Source organism: Mustela erminea, chromosome 12, assembly GCF_009829155.1.
Source record: "Mustela erminea isolate mMusErm1 chromosome 12, mMusErm1.Pri, whole genome shotgun sequence".
NCBI classification, from domain to species: Eukaryota; Metazoa; Chordata; class Mammalia; order Carnivora; family Mustelidae; genus Mustela; species Mustela erminea.
In genome coordinates, this window is record NC_045625.1 from 61,500,437 (window position 1) to 61,524,670 (window position 24,234).

At 39.1% G+C, this 24,234-nt stretch overlaps 1 protein-coding gene across 29 annotated transcripts in view; it reads right to left on the bottom strand.

Moving 5' to 3' along the window:
* Positions 1–24,234, bottom strand: part of KDM4C (lysine demethylase 4C) — a 507,226-nt gene that overhangs the window by 465,765 nt on the left and 17,227 nt on the right. For 25 of the 29 annotated variants that reach the window (XR_004277510.1, XR_004277509.1, XR_004277512.1 and 22 more), the window contains exon 2: positions 4,114–4,280. Coding sequence is in view for 22 of the 29 variants with exons in the window: in XM_032308077.1 (XP_032163968.1) it covers positions 4,114–4,257 (144 nt within the window). In the remaining 7 variants the exon portion in view is untranslated. The remainder of the gene's footprint in view (positions 1–4,113; positions 4,281–24,234) is intronic. The other 4 variants (XM_032308067.1, XM_032308066.1, XM_032308065.1 and 1 more) reach the window with 1 other exon arrangement.

Consider the following 24,234-nt stretch of genomic DNA (forward strand, 5'->3'; position numbering starts at 1 on the left):
GACTTTAAAAGATTCCAAAATTAAACTTTTACATAAAATGACTCTAACTAAAGGAAACCCATTCCTCCTAAAGTTTACCTTCTTATTGTATCAAAATAAAAACAAACATTTTATTTTGTATCACCATTTCCCCAATCCCAGCCTGAGCCCTATACTCAAAAGAAAATTTCTGACTGAAACCTGTATTTGCCCTACTTACCTTGAAATAAGTTGCTATTATCACCATCTAAATACTGAGGAAGAAGGAATAAGAGGAAGAGCAGTGCATCTTATAATCTTTCTTCATGAACCTTGAGGACATAGATCACTGCTATACTCTCCAGGCTATTCACAAAACTATGTAATGTGCATAACCTATGGCCCAGGACAGTCTATGTCCAGATTACTGTCATGTAATAATTTTACCCACTTCATATGTAATAAATTTTCCTCATAATCTTTCTCCACAAAAACAATGTAAATTTTACATTTAAAGAGACTGTGAATCTTCAATTTGCAAACTTCACAACTACCTTTTAGATAGAAAGTTTGGGGTCAAATCTCTCATTATGGAAATAAAAGTTAAATCTAAAGTATAAATCTTAAAAAATGTTGATTAAAAAAAAAAAGACAGACTATAATCTAAGGCCAAAGTCACTACTACTGGAACTACTAAAACCCTCTTCTCCAAATCATAAATTAAGACCAATTCATTAAATGGTGCATTAACAAAGAGTCTCATGGGTGGTTCTGTCCCCAGGGCTTACTCTCAAAGCAAACTAGCAGCATTAATACAGTTTTAATTTTGACAACTTGATTTGTGCAATTTTATACATTTGCTCTTGCTGCAAATTCCAGGAAAAAAAGGCAAGTAGGTGAAACTGACTTTATGTGACTTACTGTGAAAGGTAACAAAAATGGCCCAAAAAACCCACAAGAAACAAAAGAAAACAAAACAAACAAACAACAACAACAAAAAACGAGTTCATTGTATTCCTAGTAGAAGCAAAAAAAAATTATCACGAGACTGAATAAATGAGTATCTCCAACTTTGTCAATAAATCTCATTCAAAAAAAAAAGTCTGGGGTGCCTGGGTGGTTCAGTAGGTTAAAGCCTCTGCCTTCAGCTCAGGTCATGATCCCGGGGTCCTGGGATCGAGCCCCACATCGGTCTCTCTCCTCCTCAGGGAGACACCTTCCTCCTCTCTCTCTGCCTGCCTCTCTGCCTACTTGTGATTTCTGTCAAATAAATAAATAAAAATCTTAAAAAAAAAAAAGTCTAGACTCAGGTGTGTTTTGTTCAACATTCAGAAAACTAATTGTGGTTTTCATTAACCTCATTCTGTTACAGAATGCCAGCAGCGGCACAGGTGTACCCTTGGGAAGATGTGTGCTGCTTTCCCTTCCCGTGTTACTAAACGTGCCACCCTACCACAGCACACTCCATAATCTCAGTGGAACAGAGTAAAATCTATGTTTTCAAGGAACAAAAGGGGAGAAGAGCAAGACAAAGGGCTGCATTCAAAGCCCAGAGAAGGGGACAACCAGTTACCCCCAACTTTCCTCCACTCAAATAAAGCCCAAATCCTTGCTACCCCACTGCTAGTTTATGATCAAAATTACATGTGTTAGATAATCCTGAAATGATAGTCTCTTCAACTCAAAAATGATTTTTCTCAAAGGGGGCAATAGGGAGATGGTTTTCCGCCAGATCAAAGATATTGAAGTGCTGAGGTTCCAAAAGTGGGTTCTTTAAGAACTCAATAAATAAGTTAAACTAAGGATCCCTCATCTGAGAAATTCATTATAAACCTCTTAACTTTCTCTTTTGTTTCCTCTTTTATCTTCCTTTTCTGTCACTTACCCACCCCTAATAAACTTTCACTCAACTTAATATCCCCCAAATTTTAAACCCTTCCTAGGCGGGACTTGAACCATACACAACAAAACGACAGACCTCAGGGGACAGATAACAGCACAGTCGAATCGGGTTATAAGATGCCGGAGGACTTGAATACTGAAACATCCCTGCCATTCTGGGACTTCTCTCCTCTGATATCTGCTCTTAATGCTATTGGACATCCCGCTGGATGTGGGAATTCCAAGAAGAACCCATGACCCAGCCACAGTCAAGCAGGCTCTGGCAGAGTTCAGGATTCATGAGGTGATGCTGACAAATCTACAGAAACCCAGATTACAAGCTTAACGTTTAGAATAATAAAATGAAGTAAGTACCATAAAACATACTCTTCTGAGGGGACTTTTTTCCCTCCCTCACCCCTTAGCCTCTTACGAAGTAAATTTTTTAATTGAAATATATTTTCCAGGGACGCATGGATGGCTCAGTTGGTTAAGCGTTCCAACTCCTGATTTCAGCTCGGGTCATGAAATCAGGGTCATGGGATGGAGCCCCTTGTCAGACTCTGCAGTCAGCATGGAGTCTGCTTGTTCCTCTCCCTCTGCTCCCCCCCTCATTCACATGCTATCTCTGAAATGAGTAAATAAAATCTTCTTTAAAAAACTGAAGAAAAAAGAAATATATTTCCATTATACAAGGAATAGTAATCCATCTCAGGTTGTGATCAAAGGATGAATTATATAGAGTATCTCTCTTTCAAAGTTCTAACTTTGGATCTATGGGTGCAAACCCGCAGTGAAATCTTCAGCGCCTTACTGTGACCCTCAGCATATCACAACAACCCCTGACAAGACTCCCCTTTTCCACTCCGTCAGCACTCTTCTCAGTCTGTCCACTCTGTCTCCCCGCAATATTCATTCTTCATGTAGGAGCCATTGTGACACTTTCAAAATAATGTCACTGGGATGCCTGGATGGCTCAGCTGGCTAAACGACCAAGTCTTGATTTCAGCTCAAGTCATGATCTTAAGGTCGTGGGATAGAGAATGCCCTGTGGCTCCTTGCTCAGCAGGGAGTTGCTTGAAAATTCTCTCCCCTGCCCCTGGCCACCCTCCCCCTCTGCCCCTGCCGACTCATGTGCACCTGCACACTCTATCTCAAATACATAGCTTTCAAAAAAACAGAACAAAAAAAAAAAAAACAAAATAATGTCACAAAAATAACAAACACACAAATAGCCATCATGTCTTTCTCTCATCTGCTTTAAGCCCATCAATGATTCCCACCACACTTCAAATAAAACCCCCAATGCTTACTAAGCCCAAGCAAGCCCAGGATGATCTGGCCCCTTCCAGGGCTCTTACCTTACTTACCAACCTCTTCCTCTGCTCACTGAGCCCCAAATTCACAGACCACCTTTCTATTCCTCCCACACATGAAGCTCAGGTCAGCTTTCAGGCCTCTGGACTTGCTCTTCTCTCTGTCCCCACGTCTTGAAAAAGTTGGTTTCTTTATATTTTTTGGGCCTCTGCTTAAATGTTCTTATCTTACCACCCTAAGAAGCTACCTCCAGAATATAAATTCAACAGGGGCAGAAATGTGGTCTTTACTATCCCATCTCCCAGGACACGGCAGTACCTGGTATGTAGTAGGCACTCTCCACACTTGATAAGCAAGTAACTGAAAAGAAAACAGAATACACAAATCTACAGAGAAAGAAAATAGTGGTCACCTACAGCTGAGGGGATAGCAGGGAACAGAAAATGACTGCCAGTGAACTGTACATTTTAAGTGGCCAAATTGTATGATATGTGAATTATATTTCAGTAAATCTGTTATATTTGTAAAAGGGGAAAGAGAGAAAGAAACAATTAGAAAGAAAAGAGGAGGTAGAGAGAGAGGAAAGGGAGGGGAGTAGTTAAGCTTCAGGTTAATAACTGTCCTCTATGAGAAAGTGATGAAAGCTATGAATACTCTCACCTCTCTCTAGAGCCCATACATGGATCTCTTTAGTTTCTAGAAGCCACACGTGTTTTAAAGAAAAAGAAGAAGAAGAAGAAGAGGAAGAAGAAGCCCTAGAACACAACCTAGCATAAATAGTTAAAAGAAAAAATAAGACAATTATTCTTTGAAGATAATAAATGCTCTGCATGAATTAATGAAAACAAATTTTACAAATATTCTCTGGAATAAACCATTTCCCATATTATGAAGACTAAGAGCAAAAACGAAAGGCCAAGTGATTGTTCTTGGTTTAAAGGATGTGAGGTTAATCACCTTTGCAAGACCTGCTCGATGGGCTCCTTTAGACTCCATGTATGCGAGGTATTTGTTGAATTCCCGGAACTCCTCCATGGAGGGTCTGAAGGTCATGATCTTACAGCTGGGGTTCAAAGGACTCTCCACCTCCGCCACCTCCATGATGGCTGGGGCAGTCTCTGCAGAGGAGATGATGCAGTCATCAGCACTGAATTCCTGTGTGCTTAAGGCTGGTGGTCATTTTCTCCCAAACAGCATGTAAGCACCCCAGTCCCAGCAGAAATTCTTCTCTTAGTTACTTACCATTCTCATTAACACCCCATTAGGGAGACTTCCTCATCTCTCCCAAACTCTTGGGAAAAGAACCTGTTTTTAGCCATTCCTCCTCCCAAGTTCCTATTCCTGTATTCAAACACTGACCTGATTATATTGCTCACCTCTTCAAAATCCTTCCTAGTGAGAATGAATTTTCTAACTTTCCAAGTTTACAGAAGGTGTTGTTCCTATGCACCAGTTCTGAAACAGATTCTCACACACAGGACTGTATAAAGGCCTAACCTTGGATGAGTAGTGAATGGACAATGCCCAACATCCCCAGCATAGGATTGTTCAGTGTCCTAATACGCTTTCCTATAATAACTTACAAATTACCCATTCTGCAAAACTACCAAGTGCCAGACAAAAATACTAGATAGAAAAAAGGGTAAGATTTGTCTTCACCATCCAAAGTCACTATCTAGAGGTGGAACAGACTTCAACACAAAACTATACACAGGCAGGGGTAATTAACTCCACCTAAATTACTCAGAAATGACTTCAGAGTTAAGACTTAGTAGAAGGTACAGGGGTTTGCCAGATAAGAGAAAAAGCATTCTGAGCAGTGAAAATATCTGGAAGTATTGTTAAAAACAGAATTTAGTTTGCCTAGAGCTCAGAAAGGAAAGATTACAGGATATCAAAGTAGAAAAATGGGCAAAAATATGAACTTAATCTTGCTGACAAAAACCAGGATGATTCCCTCAATATGTACTGAACACTTCAGACACACAGAATGAAAAAATTAGTAAGAAGCACTGGCCTGCCTGTCCCAGAAAGGAGTCTTATCCCCATCCCACTTCTAGAAACAATAATTGTACCTAGTATCTGACAATCCAAACAACAAATAGTCTCAGAACAAAACTCTCCTTTTTTTTTTTTAATAAATTTAATTTGCTTGACAAAAAGAAAAATTGGGAAGAGATGAATACATAAAGATGAAAACATGCTATGGGATAATAAGAGGTTAAAATGGATCAGGGCTACAGATAAAGACATGAGCATCATTCATAAAGGTTTAAATAAGCATTCTCTCACCAAGTACATGTGAGAAGAATCAAATTAATCCTGCCACCCACTAGGAACTTAAATATAAAGGAGAAAATCTGCATGGATATAGGTAAGTTAATACATGACATAAAATATTATATATATATATATGTATATTTTATATATATATATATATTTTTTTAATTTAAATTCAGTTAGCCAGGGAACCTGGGTGTCTCAGTCATTAAGTGTCTACCTTTGGCTCATGTCAGGATCCCAGGGTCCTGGGATTGAGCCCTGCATCAGGCTCCCTGCTGGGAGCCTGCTTCTCCCTCTCCCTCTCCCGTGGCTTATGTTCCCCCTCTAGGTGTCTCTCTGTCAAATAAATAAAATCTTTAAAAAATAAATAAATATAAATAAATAAATAAAGTCAATTAGCTGACATATATTACATCACTAGTGTCAGATGTAGTGTTCAGTGATTCATTAGGTGCGTATAACACCCAGTGGGGTAACTCGGTCATGGGCATTAAGGAGCACAAGGGTTGTGATAAGCACTGGATGTTATTCTGTATTCTCTTTGCCTCAGGGAGAAAGCGTGCAAAAGAAAAAACCTTCCAGGCCACCTCCCCACCCACTTCCCTTCACACCTATACAACAGATGCACATGCCCAATGCTGGGCTGCAGGATCAAAGTCTAACCTCTATACAAGACACACATAATCCTTTAGAAGCACCTAGATCAAACCTTTACATAATTATCATGGCCTTGTCTACCACTACAGCCTGCATTATATTTTAAGCTCCAACAATGCTCACTGATTTGTGCTTCTCGAAACAAGTAGAACCCTCTGTGCCTCTGCCTAAATCATTCCCTCCCATCAGGGCAGCCTTTAACTGTCTCCTCACCTGGCAAACTCCTGGCCACTGTTAAGATTCTCAATCCTACCCAAGCAGGCCTAGGTGAGCCAGCCTGTGTATTTTGACTTCCCTCCCTGCATTCCTCATAGTAGCTGCCTATCACAGTTGTTGGCACTTCTGACCATACACTGAACTCTAAACTCAAGGGAAAAGCAGGCTGTCTCTGTAAACCCTAACTTCCAGTCTGAGATCCAGCCTGGTTTGTAACATCTGCTATAATAACTATTTGCTAACTGAATAAAGAAATAAATGCCAAAATGTTAAAATATTTACACAAAATGATACCAAATGCAGGAAAAAGGAAAGCATTGATCTCACACACAGAAAAGTTACTTAGAAAACAAACTCATTGCTTGACAGGTAAAGAATAATCTGAGCAGTGAGAAAGGAGAAGAAGCTCCCGGACTACCTTTGGTACCTGGAAGGCAGCTTTACTTTTACCCTGGCCAAAGAACAAGGGTGTCATGCATAGCTCTCCCACAGAGGAAAAACCCACTAGAAAAGAAACTCAAAATTCATCCAGTCACTCGGAGAACCATTACCGAATGTCTAACTGCTGAGTAGGCATTCAGGAGGGAATGAAGCGAAACCCTAATAGGAGGGGAGTGAAGCAAACAATAAATAAGTCAGAAGCACGCTGAAGAAGAAACCAAGGAGTAGCTATTTTTTTTTTTTAAAGATTTTATCTACCTATCTGACAGAGAGAGATCACAGGTAGGCAGAGAGGCAGGCAGAGACAGAGGAAGAAGCAGGCTCCCCACTGAGCAGAGAGCCCGATGCGGGGCTAGATCCCAGGACCCTGGGATCATGACCCAAGCCGAAGGCAGAAGCTTAACCCGCTGAGCCACCCAGGCACCCCAGGAGTAGCTATTTTATATAGCGTAACTGAGGAAGCATTTCAGACGCCTGAAAGAGGGAATAAATCATGCGGATAACTGGAGGAAAAGCATTTTGTACTAAAGCAACAGCAAGGAGCCTCTTGGGCTCTTCGAGGAATAGGAAGGATGTAAGTGTGACTGGAAGTCATAAAGCAAGAGAGTGGAGAGAGGGAAAACGGAGAAAAGGAGTTTTGGGGTAGTAATTTGGGACTCTTGCCCTTCTTATACATTCTCATTCTTGATACTCTAACGTGTTTCCTTTCAAGAAGATGACAGTGTTTTCTAAGGTAACTCTTCCAGAGGATTTTAAGCAGAGCACTGAGCAGGCTCATCATTCTGACTATTGTATCAAAGACAAGGTTGGAAGCACAGAAACAATTTACACCAATCCAGGCAAAATAAAATGGTGACTTGGACCAGAAGTAGGCAGTGAGAAGTGGTCAGATTGCAGATATATTCAGAACAAAGTTTCCTGATAGAAGTAAGAGAAATGTGCAAGTCAAGATTTCTGGTCTAAAATACAGAACAATGGCTCTGACAAGAAACTGAAGCAATGAGACTGTTAAGATATGCAGCAAATTAGTAGCAATCAGAATTAAATATCTGCCCTTGACCTAGTTTGCTAACTTGTCTGTGAAACATACTTTGCCTCCTCCTCGTGTCACTATTCACTGATAACACAAACCCAGTTCTACCTACAAATCAGGCACATACACTAAAGACGTAGTTAATTTATGTTTCAGACCCTTTTCAATCTAAAAAGTTAATATGTGATCACTATAAAATTTGAAATATGCTAAAATTTCTAAAAATTTAATGTGAATCCCACGACCCAAATCTTTGCCAACATGGCAGACAATAAAAAAAAAAGTTTATTGTTAAGTTTCTTTTTTTTTTTTTTTTTGGACATTAATAACCATTTTCATTTTATTTTTGGGTTGCCTCCTTATGTTCTCTACCCGTAAAAGGTAGTTTATAAGTTCACTATTCCTTGAGTTTTTCCTAATCCACATCTATCACTATTAAGCCTAATCATGCTGCTACAATCAAATTCCCAGTCACCCTTCTTTCTTTTATCTTTAGTTCTCTGAAGCAGAAGAGTAGGTTTAAAATGCTCTTGCAGGGGCACCTGGGTGGCTCAGTGGGTTAAAGCCTCTGCCTTCAGCTCAGGTCATGACCCCAGGATCCTGGGATCGAGCCCCACATCGGGCTCTCTGCTCAGCAGGGAGCCTGCTTCCCTTCCTTTCTCTCTGCCTGCCTCTCTGCCTACTTGTGATCTCTGTCTGTCAAATAAATAAATAAAGTCTTAAAAAAAAAATGCTCTTGCAGTGTTTCCCACTCAGAGAAAGACTTATACTTTGGGGAAAATATACCTGTGATTTTCAGCTGGAGGTGATGTAATTAATAATATTTTTTTTAATGCCACACCTCTTACAGACAGTCCCCAAAGTGAGTGACAACAGCTGATGACAACTTTATTGTTTTGCTTCTAGAGAGCTAGTCATCAATGTTTTTTCAGACCACCTAAAACAGCCAAATTTATAGTAAGCACCCTAAGAATTTTTTCTTAATTAAAGATCTTTTTCAGCAAGTGAAGGAAAGTGTAACACTAATTCATACTTATATAACTCTCCCAAGCTTCTGTTCTGAAAAGTTGTACTTTATCATGAAGGAAAAACATGTGCTCTTCTTATCTTAATCATATATCTTTATTTGGCAATAGAAAAGAAACTGAAGTAATGCTTTGCTGCTAAATGTAAATCTATATCCTATATAACTTTCCTGTGTACACCTATATTTCCAAATTGTGTTCTCTTATTTAAGTAATTTCTGCGGAAAATGTAAAAACACAATTCTCATTTAGGATTACTCGTTTCTTAGACAATGCCTGCCACAGAACTGGTATACAGTGCTTATGGTCTCTGAAGAGAACACTTAAGAATCAACTATAAAGTACAACCCTGGGAGATAAAGCACTCACCATTTAAGCAGATAATATATTAAGCTAAAAAGAAAATGAACCAAGGCACGATTACTAGCTATGCCAGTGTTAGATGAGAACACTCCCCCCATGATTCCTCCTGTGGACCCGTGGAACCCTGGAGGCCATCCTTTCCAGTCCTCACTCACTCCTACTTCCCTACAGTGAGATTTTAGAAGAAACTGTCCAGCCAAGGCCCAGATGTTACAGCTATGACTACCTTGCTCTCCTTTCAGTTCCCAAGTGCCACGTCCACCAGAGGGAGGGCTTGGACCTTGTCTAAGGTAGCTGGAAAGCTGGCATTTCCATTCCAACACTGTAATTCACCCAGTTTGGTCTCACAGTGAGTCAATAAGGTTCTTCTTACATAGTGCTCAGTCAGGCGTTGTTATGAGTTTAATTGTGTCCCCCAAAAAGATGTGTTAAAACCTGAGCCTTAATACAGGTGAATATGACCTTTTTTGGAAGCACAGGTTTTGCAGATGTAAGCAAGCAACATGAGATCATGTTCAACACCTCATCCAATATGACCAGTGTCCTTATAAAAGGAGAAGAGTCAGAAAAAGAGGAAAGAATAATGTGAAGATGGAGGCAGGCAGACGAAGTCACACAGCTGCAAACCAAGGAATGTCAGCCAATACACAAGGCTAAGACAAAGGCACAGATCTTCCCCCAGATCCTTCAGAGAAAGCATGGCCATACTGACACTTTGATTTTGGCTTTCTACCCCCTAGAACTGTGAGAAGATCAATTTCTCTCATTTTAAGCCATCCAAGTTTGTGGTTAGTCATTATGGCAGCCCTAACAAACTAATACAGGCATCAGGATCAGACTGATGGGACCCTGGTAGACTGCCACATTCTCCAACCCCAGCCTCACCAATACTAAAGCCTGAAATACTCTGACCTTCCATCTGACTCCATATTTCTCAAATGGGTGGGAAAGTGGTGGAACACTCCAAAAATGCCACATTAGCCATTAGTATGTCTAACCAGGAACTGAACCACAACAGGGTCATCTGGCTTTAAAGTCTGCCCTTTTCTGTCATCCCAGGACTTCACAGGCCTGGCACCCTAAAATGAAAAGGAAGACAGCAAAGAAAAGCCCTCAGCCTATTAATCATTTTTTGCCTGAGCTAGACTCATTCCTCTTCCAGGCAGCTCTTCTTGAATCATCTTGGTCCCATTCAATCTTGCTCCACCAGCCTACAGAGACCAGAAGTAAAAATGGGAAGGTGGACTCAGGGAGATAGTTCTGGGACAGAAGAGCCAAGGCAACAAATGAATTTGTACAAAACTTTCTTTTATTACACAGATAATATATGGGTCCCAGGAGAAGGTTTCTAAAGAGAGATGATCCAAGTAAATATCTAAATTCTCTCCAACAATCTGTACCAGCCAAAACATAATCCTGATCACACCCCTCTTACACCCTTAGTGGATGGACAGGCAGAAGTCATCCTCCTGGGCAAACTGAGCAAGGCTTCTCCTCTTGATCACCAAAGATCTGGCAAGATTAACAGATACTGGAGCACTGAGGCTATCATCTCCTCAGACTTAAGTACGCAATAAGAGTGTGTTGGAACCATTAAAGCTGCCAAGTATTCACTCTTGGCCCCACCTGGCATGACATTCATTTCCAGGGTCAGATTATAGCCAGGTCTAGACTTCAGTGGGTCAGGAGAAGAAATTTTCCTTTCATGAAATGCTCACAATGTAATTAATTCTAGTTGCAAACACTAAACTTCTCAGCACTAACTCTTACAGCATATAACATCTAATTTATATGTCCCCTTCAGTCTTGCAACAATTTTTCAAATGCACTGAGTCAGATATTAATTACATGTGTCATTTCTTGGTTTTCCTTTCTCTATCTCTTAAACTTCCATAGTAACCATCAATAGGGGTCTGGCTGAATCAGTGTATTACTGCTGACAACACAGTATAGGCAACGTAAGAAGAATGAGAGAGATCTCTAAGTAAAGATCTGGAGTGATTTCCAAATTACACTGTTAAATTAAAAAAGCAAAGTGCAGAACAGCTTATAATATTCTACTTTTTGTACAGGAAGCAAGATCAAACACATAAAAATGGTTACCTAAAGGGAAAAGAAGACACAGATAAGGAAGCAAAACTTCTGTGAGTATAGCCCTAAATATAGTTTTAACTCTGAAATCATATAAATAATTTATAAAATTAAAAAGAAAAAAAAAGACCTCAAAACTGAAAAACAAGCTAATTACATAATAAGTCAGTGGCATAAGCAAACAAGGAAAAGAACTACTTAAGTAACTGTGAGTCAAAGTGTTTAGGCTATAGATTCTAACAGGATATATTTTGGGATATAGAACAATTTTTAAAAGATACATATAAACTGTATTTATTTGTCAAATTGTTAGTAGTAATATTATTGATATTGGGTCTTTTTTAACTATTACAAGTATACTATAAGATACAGCAAATAAGGAATAATGCTAATGTCATTGGGGATCAAGATTTTCATTATAAGGAGATACCAATATAAAATTCTTGATTAAAACCTTAATCTTTCACTAGAACTGAAACAGCAATATGAACTCAAGATTTTTTTCTCTCAAAATATTTATCTCCTAGTACTGCCCACTTAAAAAGGCATGGAAATAATGACAAGATAGTAGCAAAAATTATACTTTGCACAAAAATTATGGCCTCTAAATACCATATCTCAATGAAAAGAACCAGGGATCTTTGTAGAAAATGCTGGTTACAAGTTTGGGACAAGAAATATATAAGATGTGTCTAGAACATGTTTGTGCCAGAAAGAAAGCAAGCTATCAAAGACTATTGAGGATACATATCACTTCAAAATTAACATCACTGCTAAGAAAATTAGATAGCATGTGCCTCCTGATAAGATGCACTAAGAAGGATACATCTACTTACATGGCTATCCTACCAAAAGTAAATAATTTATATCTAATCATGAGGAAACATCACGAAAGGCCAAATTAAGTGATATTCTTACAAATAAAGAGGTTATACACTTCAAAAATGTGAAGGTCATAAAAGACAAAAGATTAAAAAGTAGTTCCAGATTTTAAAAAGACTAATGAAATATGTGATCCTTGGATCCTGGACCAAAAAACAATTTTTTTCTCTTTTCCTATGGTACAAAGAATATCATTGGGATAAATGGTGAATCTGAAAAAGATCTGATCAGATAATAGTGCTGTCTCAAATTAATTTTCTGATCTTGATAACTATACTGTGGTTAGAGAATGCTCTTGTTTTTAGGAACATAAAATGATGTGTTTACAGTTAGAGGGGCATTACATATATAAGTTACTTTCAAATGGTTACGAAAATATTATGCACATGCACACACGCACACACACATACACCAAAGAATAAATAAATAATAAGCACAGAGGAACTATATATAACACTTAGGAAATCTGTATGAAGTGTATGGGGGAACATCTTGTTCTCTTTTTAGCAAATTTTCTTTAAGTCTGAATTTATTTCCAAATAAGTGAAGAAAACAAAAACAACTAATGGGAGTCATATCAAAAGGACATGGGAACTTTAGAGAAAACAGTCACAGTGGCCCCAAGCAGGTGTCAGAGTCTGAGTGGATGAAGAAAACATCCTGCAAGCATAGCATCAGCAACACTAGGAGACTGGCTACATACTGGCCTATAACGGAGCCCAGTTCTTCCCATTGGAGAAAGGAATATTCAGATATGGAGGGGGAGGAAATTAGAACTGACCTTTGGTAATAGATTAGAATGTGGGAGCACAGGTATAAGCTCGCAATGTGTATGTATGTATGTGGGTAGATATGTGAATGTGTATATATACATGTCCATGGATATGTACAGATACTTCCTTAGCTCTGCCCACTGAGAGGTCTTGGTAGCTGTAATACCACAGTACCAATGAGCTCTCAAATCTTGGTTTCTAAATACCACCGTCCACTGAAAGGAACCAGGGCTTCTTGGACTGATTCCAGGGCTGGAGAGAGAAAGTACAAGGTAAGCCAAGAACATCTTGTTGTGTGCCAGAAAGTAAGGAAACACTCAAAAAACAAAAGGGAACATATCTAAAGGACATAAAAGCCAACTTGAAAGGGCTTCCATTGGCTAAATCTGGGGGAAACTGAGCATCAAAATAAAGGATAGTAATCAATATAATCAATTAAATAAAATAAGAATCTATGAGTCCACAGTGAAGTAAATACAATAAAAGAGTTATTAAATCTGTAAGTATATGATATTCCTTTTTTAAAAAAGCATCATTCACCATTAGAATATATCAACATACTACCCTAAAAATGTATAAATAAAGAGAATGAAATAAGCACTTATCTTGCTTTTTCTGGAACAACTGCTATTTTAGGGTAAGTAAAGAACTGAGAGCAGAAAGTTCTTCTTTATAGAAAAATTCCAACTAATAAATGTAGTAAAAATGACAGAATTATATCATCCCCATTTTTTTTTACAATCCCTAATAGATAATATAGGGAAACATGATCACTGGCTGCTAAAATCATGAGATGACAAGTTAACAGGAAGCTTTATAATGGAGGAATCAGGCTCAGGCTCATTAATCACTGGAATAGACAGACATGACTTGAAGCAATGGAAAATACATAGCATCACCTATTAATTGTTTTTACCTTAAAAAAGTAAATCTGAATCTAAACCAACCCATTAAGCCATTGAATCTAACCACCAGTTGCCAGGAAATAAGGAACAAAGTAAATACCACCACAGGAAAATAATGTGCCAAATCTGGAATATGAGACAGCCTTCATTCCAAATGCCAATAGAAAAAAGGAGAGTGAGGTAAGGGCTGGGAGCAAGGGACTGTTACAGAATAAAAAGGACATCATACATATGAACAAAAACTATATGCATCAACAACTGGTCACCAGAAATTTTTACAGAAAAGCAACAGAATAATGTAACAAAGCAGAAAAAAATAAGATTAAAAAAAGCAAAAACACAGAGGGTGCCTTGCTGGCTCAGTCAGTGGAACATACAGCTCTTGATCTTGGGGTAGGTCCTGAGTTCAAGCCCCATGCTGGGCGTAGAGCTTAATTAAATTAAAAAAAGAATATTATAAATGAGCAGTACAGTAACTAGAATAAAGAGTCTTCAATATGTTTTATATGTATGTATACACATAACTATATTGTTATAAATCTGAGAATGTATGTCCTCATTTAAAGATTTTATTTATTCATTAAGGAGGCCACAAGTACACAAGTTTGAGCAGGGGGAGGGGCAGAAGGGGAAGGAGAAGGCTAAGGAGAGAATCTCAAGTAGACTCCCTACTCAGCAGGGAGCCCCACCCAGGGCTCCATCTCAGGACCCTGAGATCATGACCTGAGTAGAAACCAAGAGTCAACTCAGCTTAATCAACTGAGACACCCAGGTGCAGGGAGAACATCCTCATTTAAAAGGCATGAACTAGAACATTGAACCTTTTAGAGTCAATGTTTAAGACTTTTTCTAACTGCCGGCCTTATTATTTTCAACTTGCAAAGTTCAATGGCAGAATGTCAGAGTTATTTTAACAACAGTCAGATTCCACTAAATAGACAACTATTAGAAAATGGGGGTGGGGGGAGTGCCTGGGTGGCTCAGTGGGTTAAAGTCTCTGCCTTCAGCTCAGGTCATGATCCCAGGTTCCTGGGATCCAGCCACACATGGGGCTCTCTGCTCGACAGGAAGCCTGCTTGCCTCTCTCTCTGTCTCTGCCTGCCTCTCTCTCTGTCCCTGCCTGCCTCTCTGCCTACTTGTGACCTTTGTCTGTCAAATGGATAAATAAAATCTTTAAAATAAAAAAAGCTTTAAAAAAAGGAAAAGAAAATGGGGGGTGAAAGACGGGGAGACAGACTCTACACTCAGTCATATCGTGTGCCACACAATAACCACCTAATTGTTAGAAATCCTACTATCCTTTGCCCTTGGAATAAAGTTTCCATTCATCTCTACTAATAACATGATCACAATCATATTGATTTATTAGTCCATGCCCAAATCCTTAGGCTGAAGCACTAAACAAAAAGTCACTATAGCCAATGATAGTTACTTGGCTTTCCAGCACTTAAACTAAATTTACATCATAATGGTAATCTCAACCAAACAGAATAACATTTTATTAAAAATTACTCTTGGGGTGCCTCGGTGGCTCATTTGGTTAAGCGTCTGACTCTTGACTTCAGCTCAGGACAGGAACTTAGGGTCCTGAGATTAAGCCCTTTGCTGGGCCCTGTGATCAGCTGGGAATATGCTGGGAATTCTCTCTCTCTCTCTGCCCCCCTCTACTCACTCTCTCTCTCTCTCCCTCTCTCTAAAATAAATACATCTTTAAAAACAATTACTATTACAATAGGAGTTGAAGAAAATCACCTTGTATATTTCTCTCAACTATCCCACTTAAGCAGCCAGGTAGAGGAAAGATCATACCTTAGGGCCAGATGGAACTGGGTTGTTTTCTTTTTTAGTAGGCACCATGCCCAACGTGGGGCTTGAACTCATTACCCTCAGATTGAAAGTTACATGCTGTATAGACTGAGGCAGCCAGGTGCCCCCAGAATTGGATTCTAATCCCTCCTATCTATCTCCCGCACTTAATGAGTGACCTCTGGAAAGTTACTTGATCTAGACCTCTATTTCCCCATCAGTATAATGGGATACCACTCCTCCCCCTACAGCATTGTGATAGGGACTCAGTAAGTAGCTAAATATAAGAGACTAGTACATTGTCAGGCTATATAGCAAGCACACAGATGTTGGCTTAAAAAAAAAACAAAACTATTCAAATTAAATCCCTTCTATTACCTTCTTCTCCATTGCTTATACACATGCTCAAATCTCTCCCATGTAATTTTTTAAAAGATGGTATGTGTTTATTTGAGAGAGAGAGCACAAGCCTGTGTACATGCAGATGCGGAGGGGACAGAGGGAGAGAGTATCTGACCCGTCACGACCTGAGCTGAAACTAAAGAGTTGGCTGCCAGACCCACTAAGTCACCAGGTGCCCCTCCCATGTGATTTTTAAAGATTCTCTGTACACATTCTCCCCCCACCCAGAAAGACTCCAGCTACAGCATTCTCTCTCCAACCCCTCATAGACAAACCTCAACAAAGAACAGCCCACACTCATTTTGTCCACTTCATCTATTCTATCATTGATATCTCCACCCACCAGTGTGCTGAAATCACTCTGAAAAAGTTTGCCAGTGACTTTCTAACTGCTTTATACTATATGTTGTCTTTAGTCCTCTTATCAGTCTCTTTGCAGCATTTAAAACTGGATAGCCATCCCTTAGTACAGCTTCTGAAGACTGGGGAGAGGAGAGAGGGGAGGTGGGAGGACAACACACATACACCATCCTCCACTCACTCTATTTCAGTTAACTCTGCCCTCCACTCTGAACTTCCTTCTGTGCTCCTCCAGAGCTAAACCCTTCAGTACTGGTATACGACAAGATTCTTTCTATAGTTGTCTTTCCTTTCCACCAGACACAGACACCATGGGAAATTTCATCCAACTATCCTTATCAATGGCTCAGAAATACAAAACAAGGACCTCTCTCCTCTAAATCCAAGTCCAATAAATCTAAGCACCTACTAGGCAGAGTCATTTGGAGATGATCCTCAAACTCAACAGAGACAAAACTGAATCCGAAAGTTAATAGGGATAAAAAGGACCCTTTGCTACAAAATCTGCTTCTCTACCTAACAGTCTCAATCCTGGTTCATTCAATTCATCCATGGTCCTGCATCAATCCTCAAAGAGCTTACAAGTGCAAGAGAAAACAAGTATACAGACGGCTCTAATACCACAGGCCAGGTACTGCAAAAAACGGAAGCACACAACACCACCATGGCCTTTAGAACAAGAACAGAAGAATCCAACCCTTTAACAGGGTAAAGGGTAGAAGGGGAAGCAGAAAAGGAGAGCATCCCCTACACAGGCCCTAACCTCCACTACATGGCCTGCATCAGAATCCCAGGAGCCATCCTCAGCCCTGCCTCACCACATCTGTGTGGGCACCAGTTATGGTCTATGTGACCTCCTGAACATCTTTTATATCCATTCTCTAGTGTTTCCAAAGTTACTATCTTAAATCAAGCTTTTCTCCTTTCTTTCCTAAACCACTCCTGTAGTCTTTGCTGATTTACTCACCTTTAGTTCATCTCCCTCAATTCTCTTCTATACAACCACAAAAACACAAAACTTTCCTTTTTTTAAGGAGGTTTTATTTATTTATTTATTTGAGAAAGAGAAAGAAAGAGCAAGCACACCAGGCAGGGGAGCAGCAGACGGAGTGGGCGCAGCAGACTCCCTGCTGAGCAGGAAGCCTGCCTTGGGAATCAATCCCAGGACCCAGAGATCATGACCCGAACCAAATGCAGACCCTAAACCAAATGAACCACCCAAGAGTCCCCAGAACAAAATCTCTTGACACAAAATGGATCATGCCATCTTTATTTTTTTTTTTTAAGATTTTCTATTATCTATTTGAGACCGAGCGAGCATGAACATGGGGCAGAAAAGAAAGGAGAAGAGACTCCCCACTAAGCAGGGAGCTGGATGGGGGGCTTGATCCCAGGACCCCAAGAACATGACCTGAGCCAAAGGCAGATGCTTAACCAACTGAGCCACCCAGGCAACCCATACCATCCTTATTTTAAATCCCTCAGTTGCTCAATACTATTTCAGCATGGAAGCTACCTCCATGATCTAGCTCCTCCTTCTCCCCCCACCCTCAAAGATCCCTTTGACCTACCTGAAACCTTTGCTTCATTCTAACCAAAGTTCCCAATTGGTGCCAAGCTATTTCCGTCCTTCAGTGTACTGTATTGACTTATGTGTCACATATATGACACTACTGAGTACTTCCTGTGAGCTATATATCTACAAAGTACACCCTCTTATTTAAACCTAATAGCTCAAAATAAATAAATAAACTTAATAGCTCAAAAATAAACAAATAAACCTAATAGCTCCATTGAAAATGAGCATAAATATCTTTATGTCACTAATAATAAAAACTAAAATGCTTGCAGGGTCCTATAGCAAGAGCTAACGACAAGATTTGAACCTAATCGGAGATTCTAACACTCATATTTGTAACTACTGCACTATTTTCTTTGCCTTTCCTCAGTAAGTTCTAGCAAAACCCATCTTTCAAAGTTTATCTCACATGTAGACTGCATTATGAAGCCTTTCCTGGCAACACTCCCTACAACTAATAGTGCCATTTCTTTAATGTTCTCCTCACCCTCTTTCCATATATACAGTCATCCTTCATTATTCCTGGATTCAGCATTGGCAAATTCACCTATTTCTAAAATTTATTTTTAACCCCCCAACCAATAATGGTGGCATGTGTGTATGGTCATTCACAGACATGCACAGTGTTGAAATACTTGAATCACCCAACAGGCACATCCCTTCAGCAGAGGTCAAACAAGGCAAAAATATACCTTTGCAGTCTATTTAGTGCCAGTGGTTTTTGCATTTTTGTGCTCCTACTGGTGATTTAGCTGCTTAAAACAGCCCCCAAGTTCCTAAGTACAAGAAAGCTATGATGTTCCCTATCACAAACACACTTTGTGACATAACTTTAGGCATCAGTTATATCACTGCTGGCATGAGTTCAGTGTTATGAATCAATAAAATTATATATTAAATAAGGTATCTTTAAAACAGAAACACACAGGGGCACCTGGTGGCTCAGTGGGTTAAAGCCTCTGCCTTCGGCTCAGGTCATGGTCTCAGGGTCCTGGGATGGAGCCCCGCATCAGGCTCTCTGCTCAGCGGGGAGTCTGCTTCCTCCTCTCTCACCTCTCTGCCTACTTGTGATCTGTCTGTCAAATAAATAAATAAAAATCTTTAAAAAAAAAAAAAACAGAAACACACATAATGGGTGCCTGGGTGGCTCAGTGGGTTAAGCCTCTGCTTTCAGCTCAGGTCATGATCTCAGGGTCCTGGGATTGAGCCCTGCAGGGGCTCTCTGCTCAGCAGGGAGCCTGCTTCCCCTTCCCCCTCTGCCTGCTTCTCTGCCTACTTCTGATCCCTCCCTCTCTCTCTGTCAAATACATAAATAAAAAATCTTTAAAAAAATAAATAAATACACATAAAACAAGGTGATACATAGATCATTTGAAAAAATGTGTGATCAAAGCCTCACGGGCAACTAATCCCACATTTCCCTTCAGAGCAATGGTTCAGTATTCACTAATTCAGTATTCTCAGTGACTTTATGGAACATAACTACCACAAATACTGAGAATCAATTATATCTTAGCCCTTGTAATGAGACCATTCACAAAAAGCCCCCACCCCTCAGCCCATGGAAACCATCTTCCTCCCCACCTCAAGAATTTCTCCCACTGACACCCAGGAGTCCAGGCAGTCAATACTTCATACTGCAATTGACCTACACTCTCCACTAGCTCAATCCCTCCCTCAGGAACTCAGAATTGGAGAACAGATGAAGCCCTGAAGGGCTGGGGCTGCCAAGGTCCTCCTTTTGCATAAACAGAAAATGGCTGAAGGAAGGAAATTAGCAGATAGAAGTATCATACAGAGAATGCACAGCCTGAGAGAGAGAGATGATTTGAAAGGGAAAAGGAAAGGTGGGGGGGGGGGGGAGCCTCAGTCATGCGAAGCATAATGCAAGTCATAAAGTAAACACCTGAAGAGTCTGCATCTTCAAGAGACTGGATAGTCTGAAGAACTGAAAGCTACACTGCAACAGGCGTTCCAGATATGATTTAAATTTTTCCAATGAAGAATGAAGAGACTTGAATTCAGAAGTAGGCAGAGTGTGGAAAGAATTGGCGACCACAAGATACTTTTCTTGCTGGAACAGAGCTAGCACAGGTAACTTAGCTCTTAAGAATAGTCCTAGCTACTATTCCTGATCTCTGTATGAAAACTAAGATGGCATGCTCATGGAACAAACAAATGCAGCAGCAACTACCTGCTCCCCAGCTTTCTGCGACGGTGCTATGATCCCAGACTATTACTCTTCAGTTTCCTATTTGTAGCAGAAATGGCAGCTCTCTGGGCAGCACCTCCAGCAGTGGTGTTCTGGGAGACATCCCATGGGATGAGCCCCTCAGGACCCAGCCAAGAGCCTGCTCTCCAACCTTCAACAACTACAGGATCAAATCCCTTTTTGCTTAAGTTAAGCAGGGCAGTAGACATTAGCTATAACTGAATCATGGCTGATGAAATTATCAAACATAAACCGATAATAATGATGAATAGAAAAGAAACCTAGTATACAAATACCAGTAAATCAAATGAAGGTTTTATTCATACCTCTTTGCCTTTTGAGTAATCCTTTCTAACCACCAGTTCCTTGGTGTATCTTCATAAAATTAACTTGAATGACTCAAAATTCATTTTGTAATATTTAGTAGAAATTACTAACTGAGCCATTAAACAAACTAGCCAGCCACCCAGGGCTACTTACTCTTACTGGCCTACTACAGGAGAAGATCCCAATAAACTACTTAACAGATTTACCAGATAAGGGATACATACTATATATTCTCTCTGAAAAACACCACTGCTACAAAAAATACAACACAGTGGAGACTAGCAGACTCTGTTTATTATGTCTAAGTACCAGTTAAACTACAAGCTTAGCAATCAAGTGTTTATTTGCAATCCAGTTTATGCCACTTTTGCCAATTATCTGATATAATTAAATAGATGAAGTGTGACTACAACAGTGTTATTGTTTTTATAAGATTTAAGTTGAATCTTTTGGAAAGATCCAGTAAAATGAAATGACTTTTGGGGGGGGGATGTCAAATAAAGTGTGGGAACTGCAACATAAAAGATTAGGGGATAGAGGGATTTGTAAAATCTAGGATTCCAGCTCATATTACTTCAAGTGTTTTAACTCTCACTCTACTAAAAAAAAAAAAAAAAAAAAAAAAAAAACCAGAAACTGACTGAAAGTGGTAGCTGCTGTATTGTAGGTGTGGTTTATGCCGAAGAGGAAATGCAGGACTACAATCTTTATTCAAAGAAAAGGCTCTGCCCTACAACAAAAGATAGGCAAATGATTGTGTAAGTTTTGTTTTGTTTTGTTTTTTAAGATTTTATTTATTTATTTTACAGACAGAGCTCACAAGAGGCAGAGAGGCAAGCAGAGAGAGGAAGGGAAGCAGGCTTCCTGTGGAGCAGAGCCCAATGTGGGGCTCGATCCCAGGACCCAGGGATCATGACCTGAGCCGAAGGCAGAGGCTTTAACCCACTGAGCCACCGAGACGCCCGATTGTGTAAGTCTTAGGTAGAAATAAAAATGATAAATGTGTGTATCATTTTTTATGATTTACATCTTTAACAAAAATTAAAAACTATTCAGTACCTTGGGAAAGAACCATTCTGTGTATTTTAAAAATGAAAAGACAAAAATTGTCAAAGTCTTTCCCTGTGGCTAAACATAGCTATTTCCCTTCTTTCTTCCATACTACCAAGCCCTCCATTCCTGCTTCAGGAAAAAGTTAAATCACTGAAGGAATGTAATTTGTTGACAGTGTTATCTTTTCTAACTTTTCTTTAGAAAAAATTTCAGGGGCACCTGGGTGGCTCGGTCTGTTAAGCATCCAACTCTTGGTTTCCACTCAGGTCATGATCTCTGTGTGATGTAATCAAGCCCAGCATCAGGCTCTGCCCTCAGTAGGAGTCTGCTTGAGATTATCACTCTCCCTCTCCTGCCCGCCACCCCTCCCACCAGGCTCTCTCTCTCTCTCAAATAAATAAAATATTTAAAAAAAAAGAAAGAAAGAAAGAAAGAAAAGAAAAAGAAAGAACTTCAATCTTACAGAAAAATTACTGTACTAGAAAAAAATTTAAAAGCCTGTATACACTTAACCCAGATTCATCTATTAATCTTCTACCCTATTTGCTGCCTTATCAATTTTCGTTCTCTCTCTCTCTATGACCCACAATTTGTTTTTCTGAACCATTTGGGAGTAAGTTACATATATCATGGACCCCTAAAAGTTTTAATGTACATTTCCTAAGAAAAGGGGTCTTCTCTTGCATAGAGACAGTGAACTTTTCAACTCCAAAAAGATTAAAAGACACAATACTTGTATCTAATTTCTGTGTTCTAATTTTGTCAAGCGACTAATATATATACCCTTCTTTTCCCTCTAGTAGGGAATTCAGTCTAGAATTAGAAAATGCATGTGGAAAAAAAAATACATGTAGCTGTCATATCTCTTTAGTATTCTTTCATGTAAGATATTTCCAGAGCCTTTGTCTTTAATTTTTTAAGAATTCAGTCATTTTAACTTTTAAATAGAACATGTTTTTGTTTTAAACAGAACATTAAATAGAACATGTATTTGTTTTAAGTAGAACATTAAATAGAACATGTATTTGTTTTAAGTAGAACATTTTCCATTTTGGTATAATATTTTTTAAGCTGAGAGTTTTTCCTTTTGTTACTGGCATATAAAAATATCATTAATTTTTTAAATTAATCTCACATCCAGCTACCTACTTCTAATCTCTTTTCCAATAATTTGTCTACAGATTCATTAATGATTCTTTGTAGACTATCATGTGAAAATTATCTGAGAATAATTCTTTTTTGTTACTTCCTTTATAATACTTATTCTTTTTTTTCTCTTTCTCATCTTACTGACCTGTCTCAGACATCCTAATGCTGTAGAGAACTAGTGACATGGAAATGTCTTAATATACAGGGAATGAAGCACTACATAATTGCTAATGTTAAGTCTTAGGAACCCTCAAACTAAGGAAACTAAACAAATTCAATGTTCCTAACCACTCGTGAACAGTGAGTCCACTAGCCCTCTGAAAACAGGAAGAAAAATGCTCTGGTTTTTCATAAAGTTCCAACTTTTATTCTTAGAGAATCCTTTCTACTTTGTTGATGTTTTTTGGATAGTAATAGTAGTAAGTTTTCTTTGATATTTTTTATTTTAGGAAATTAAAAGTTGACCCAAAAAAGGAAAGAAAGGCCTATGTCAGTTCAACTGATTTTTTCAAATCCCTAAGTCTGGGAACCAGTAAAATACATGATCTCTGAGTCCTTTAAGGCCCCAGTGTTGTAAGTGAGAGAGACAAAGGAATAAAGTGTAGAGGGATATAAGGCACTAATTATTTACATTAACAAAAATCGAGTAACTTAAGTTCAAGTCTTTATTTAATCAATACTTTTCTGATTTCTAAGCTTTTAACTGCACCATGCCCCCAACTTCTACTTAAATAGATAAATCTTCAAAATGTAACATTCTTACTGAACCATTCTCTCAGTAAAAACGGCTTCCAATTGCAAATCACTATAACTTCAACACGTGATGTAAAACTAGTCCCATCCTATCATTTTCTTTGAAAGCATGATTCAGATCTTACTACCTATTCCTTCTATCTAAATCATTCATTCCTTCAAGTGACATTCTGTTTCTATAGCTAAATACAAAGATTAATCAAAGAATTTGCCTATAAAATCACTTAACTTCAAGGACCTGGAGACAATAAGAAAGAAGAAAAAACAACTCACCTATCTTAGGTTAAAATAAGAGAGCCATCTCAAAATGCAAAACACAGGAACTGACTACTGAAAGAGCCACACCCATGACAGGAAAGGTAACAGAAGAGACCACAAAGTTGTCCAAACTCTGAGCATGAATCCCTAAAGAGGTATCCAAGGCAAAGCAAAAGAAAGATCTCTCTATTACTTAAAGGCAGTGGCAGCAAACAGCACTTAACATATCAATCAAAAAGATGACAAACTTGGGGCACCTGGGTGGCTCAGTCAGTTAAGTATCTATTCTTGATTTCAGCGCAGGTTAGGATCTCAGGCTCTTCAGACAGAGCCCTGCTTCAGGCTCCACACTGAGCGAGGAGTCTGCTTTACTCTCTTCCCCTACTTCTGCCCCTCCCCCCCACTCATGTGTGAGAGCTCGAAATACTCTCTCACGTCCTCTCTAAAATACATTTTTGAAAAATTGTAACAAACTTAATCAAAGTCATATAGTTTTGAAAATATAATTAT